At 43.1% G+C, this 3,780-nt stretch overlaps 1 protein-coding gene across 6 annotated transcripts in view; it reads left to right on the top strand.

The window, feature by feature from the left end:
* Positions 1–520: 520 nt before the first annotated feature.
* nrxn2b (neurexin 2b) overlaps positions 521–3,780 on the top strand; it is a 589,914-nt gene continuing 586,654 nt past the window's right edge. For all 6 annotated transcript variants that reach the window (XM_034856686.1, XM_034856684.1, XM_034856685.1 and 3 more), the window contains exon 1: positions 521–1,930. In XM_034856686.1, coding sequence (XP_034712577.1) covers positions 1,219–1,930 — 712 coding nt within the window. In that variant the 5' untranslated portion in view covers positions 521–1,218. The remainder of the gene's footprint in view (positions 1,931–3,780) is intronic.

Raw genomic sequence — 3,780 nt, 5'->3', positions numbered from 1 at the left:
TGTGTGTGTGTGTGTGTGTGTGTGTGTGTGTGTGTGTGTGGCTCAGTGGTTGGGTGGGATTTATTAAGTATACTCTATTGCTGATTGCCCAAAATATATGTGGATGACTGCTATCTTCACTGCATATATAATCATTATGGTAAGGTTCAGTACATTGCTTGACATATCTATTGGCCTGACTGAGACGGAGCAGATGACATTTATTTCGCTCGAGCTATGCGAACCTCAGAAAATTTATTTATAGCATGGCTCTTGACAAACTTTTTTGAACTGAAAAGAGAAAAGGCCTTTTTGTACATGGTGTTTAAGACAGTAGGCGGAACCAAAGTACATGCAAAGAAGATGAAACATGAAAGATTAAATACAGTAACATAAAAACAAATAAGGGCTGATTAACTTAACGTGGAATGGGTCACATTTAGATAGGACATTCGCAAGTTTGTATATTCGGAATGAAATGCACTGGAACATGTCTGTATGTGATAAACATTTTTTATTTTTTTTGTGTTTCTTCCAGATACCCAACTGCCCCCCTAACGATGGGACCCATACCTGCATAAAGCTTTTGTAGTCGTTAAGTATCATGAGAAGAATGGATTTACGCTGAAACCGTGAACGCTTGGCATGCTCTAGCAGACACTATTGGACTCTGATACCAGTCTAGTCTACGGCTTCCTCACTCTTTTTCTCCTTTTCCTCTGCTTGCACTCCCCTTAAAGAAAGATCCCAATCGGATAACTCCCCCCCCAATCTTTTGTCACCAGCTCAAATTTCCTGGATATTACACTGAGATCTGGATTCATAAGAAAGTTTCTATTTTTGGTCCAGGATAGACCAAGAGGCTTTTGAAGAAAGGACTGTGTTGAAAATATCATATTCTCCCCCCTCCCCTCTTTTACTCTCCAACTATTCCTCATTCCTTTTCTCCAAATCCCGGAGGCACCAACTGATGGAGAGACAAAGGAGAGAGTCAGGATAAGGACAACAATTTGAAAATTGGAGAGAAGAGGGAAAAACTGTCAAGAAAATTGGTGTAGGACTCCTGTGAGGATTACTTTATCCAGTTGATATTGATATATCAGTTCAGTGATATATACATATGATGCTCATTATTTACATTTGAAATCTGTTAGACACAGCAAAGTTAGGCCTTACCTCTGGGGTGCGTTAGACCATAAAGGCATCGACTACAGAAGGGGAATCTTGGGAACTTTGAGCATGACAAGGGGGTTAAGGTTCTTCTGTTGGCCCCTGTGGCCTGTGGCCCTTTTAAGCCTGCTCACTGCAGTGAAGATGCTGGAATTTGGTGGGGCGCCTGGCCAGTGGGCACGCTACGGACGCTGGGAAGCTGGATCAGTGGGCGAGCTGAGCTTCAGTCTTAAGACCAACATCAGCAAAGCCTTGGTACTCTATCTGGATGATGGCGGCAACTGTGACTTCTTGGAGCTTCTCATCGCTGGTGGGCGCCTCCAGCTACGCTTTGCCATACACTGTGCCGAGCCAGCCACAGTGCACATGGAGACGCGGGTGAACGATGACCGCTGGCACATGGTCTTGCTCACCCGCAATTTCCGTGAGACCCTCCTGATGGTCGATGGTGAGACAAAGGTGGCTGAAGTCAAGTCCAAGAGGAAGGAGATGGCAGTGGTCAGTGACCTGTTTGTGGGCGGGATCCCACCTGATGTGCGCCTCTCTGCGCTGACGTCAAGCACCGTGAAGTACGAGCCACCCTTCCAGGGTTTGATCTCCAATCTAAAGGTGGGGGAGATGCCTCCTAATTTGTTAAATAGCCAGGGCATTCAGAGCGACCTGGAGTACCTCTGCACCAAACAGAACCCATGCTTCAATGGAGGGTTTTGCTCAATTCAGTATGGAGAAGTTCACTGTGACTGCACCCTCACCCGCTTCAAGGGGAAGTACTGCAAAGAAGGTAAGGAGCCATCATACTCTACCTGCTCTACCCTGGTTTTATTGCGTTGTTCCCTGGGCAGTACTCTTGGTTTATACAAATCTGTTGTAGGTAAAGATATGCTCTGTTACTCAAAGCCTGAAGTATGTCATGGGGTGTTGGAGATATAGCCCTTTTCTTTGGGGTTTTGTGGTCACTTTGTAGCCATTCAATCTTCTAAGGAGTCAGTGGTATGAAAGGTTCAACATAGGAATGCAAGTTGTACAGTTCTGATGTCTATATATTATACTTAAATAGTCTCTTTTTGATTTTTTCTAAGTCTCTTGCAGTGAAATCACACATGGCTTGTTTCTTAGTAGCATCTCTGTGTTCTAATAGGGTTTAACAGTAATAGCCTAGACTCAGTGAGGACCCAGAAAGGAGGGTGAGGCGCCTTGTGAAAAGGCAAGCATATTGCTATTTTCAGTCTTCTATTGTCAAAATAGTTTTTAAAAGTTTCATTGCCAGAAAGATTGGGTTGTTGAAGAAATAACACTTTGTTGGGGATTATGGGACTCATCAAAAGATTTACACATGGCACAGGTGCTACTTTAAATCTGGCTGGGATTTTTTTTCTAAAACAATACTTAACATCAAAAGTGCTGAATATCTAAACGGATTATTTCAAATGCTAAGTCACACATTGTATGTCTGCTTTTCAACCAGCTTTCTTTACTGCTGTTTCTTCTCTCTGTATTTCCTCCTTTCTTTCTTTTTCATTCTTTTTTTCTCTTGTCTTCCTTGTTTCTCTCCAAGCTTATTGTCTGAGGTGTACACCCTGCCCTTGCCTTCATTTGCTCTTGGGATGTGCTGCTGTGCTGTCAGCTCATGTCAAACTCTGTTCTGTTTTACACCTCTGGCTCCCTCCTTCACTGACACATCCCATTTCCATATCTGTAGTTTTTCCCTCTGCTTTACGTCCATCCATCTCGCTGTTTCTCTTTGTCCCGCAGCATTTCCTTCACCCGCCTCCTACCTTATCTTCTCAAGGCTATCTGTGCTTTCTATCTCTCCTCACCTCCCTCCCCCACTCTCTCTCCCAACTTCACTCCCTTACTCCACTTATCTATCTCTCACCTTTACCCACTGTCAGCACTTCCTACTCCCGCCTTTCCGCCCCCTGCACTTATCTCCCTCCTCTCTTTCTTTTACACTGTCTGCATCTCCACACCTTCCTTCCCTATGTAGCCTACAGAAATGGCTTGCTCTGTCTTGTCATCTGTAATGGGGGAGGGAGCCATTCATCCTACAGCTCCAGTTATTGCCGTTTATATCTTCTATTAATATTGCATTGGTGTCGCATAATCCATAAAAATAATAGCTCCAACCCTGTCCTGTGTAATGAAATGACTTACTGGATCTTCAAAAGGTAGATAAATATTTTGCCAGCGGTTATGTTTGAAGTCTTGCATTTTTGTGGCACCCAGAGATAAGCTTTGACAGCACTGACAAAGGAATCAAACCAAACACAGTATTTTGTTCAATTAATTTGATTGTTTGTTTTTTGTTTGAGTACTGCTTTTGATGGATCTAAAAGCAAAAATAATAAAATCAGCATGGAGCCATGATCACAGCATCTAAGTTGTTTTGCTGTAGAAAGTCTAGAACAGTCTTTACCAGCTCGAGAAGCTCTATTGTTCCGTCTTTTGCTTTTAGAAGAAGTCAAACAAAAGCATATTCCTTAAGTTCTTATGAATGAGTTATTACTGTTTAGAGACCCTATAGTACAGGGTTGTCCAAAGTTTTTTTGGTGGGGGCCAATACAGAAAAATAAGCAAAGGCTCGGGCCACACACTAGAGGCGACATATTGACACATGATTACTGTGGAGCA

This window comes from Etheostoma cragini, chromosome 19 (genome assembly GCF_013103735.1).
Source record: "Etheostoma cragini isolate CJK2018 chromosome 19, CSU_Ecrag_1.0, whole genome shotgun sequence".
In the NCBI taxonomy this organism is placed as follows: domain Eukaryota; kingdom Metazoa; phylum Chordata; class Actinopteri; order Perciformes; family Percidae; genus Etheostoma; species Etheostoma cragini.
Note: the sequence above shows the minus strand (reverse complement) of the source record. Positions and strands in the feature narration are given on the sequence as shown.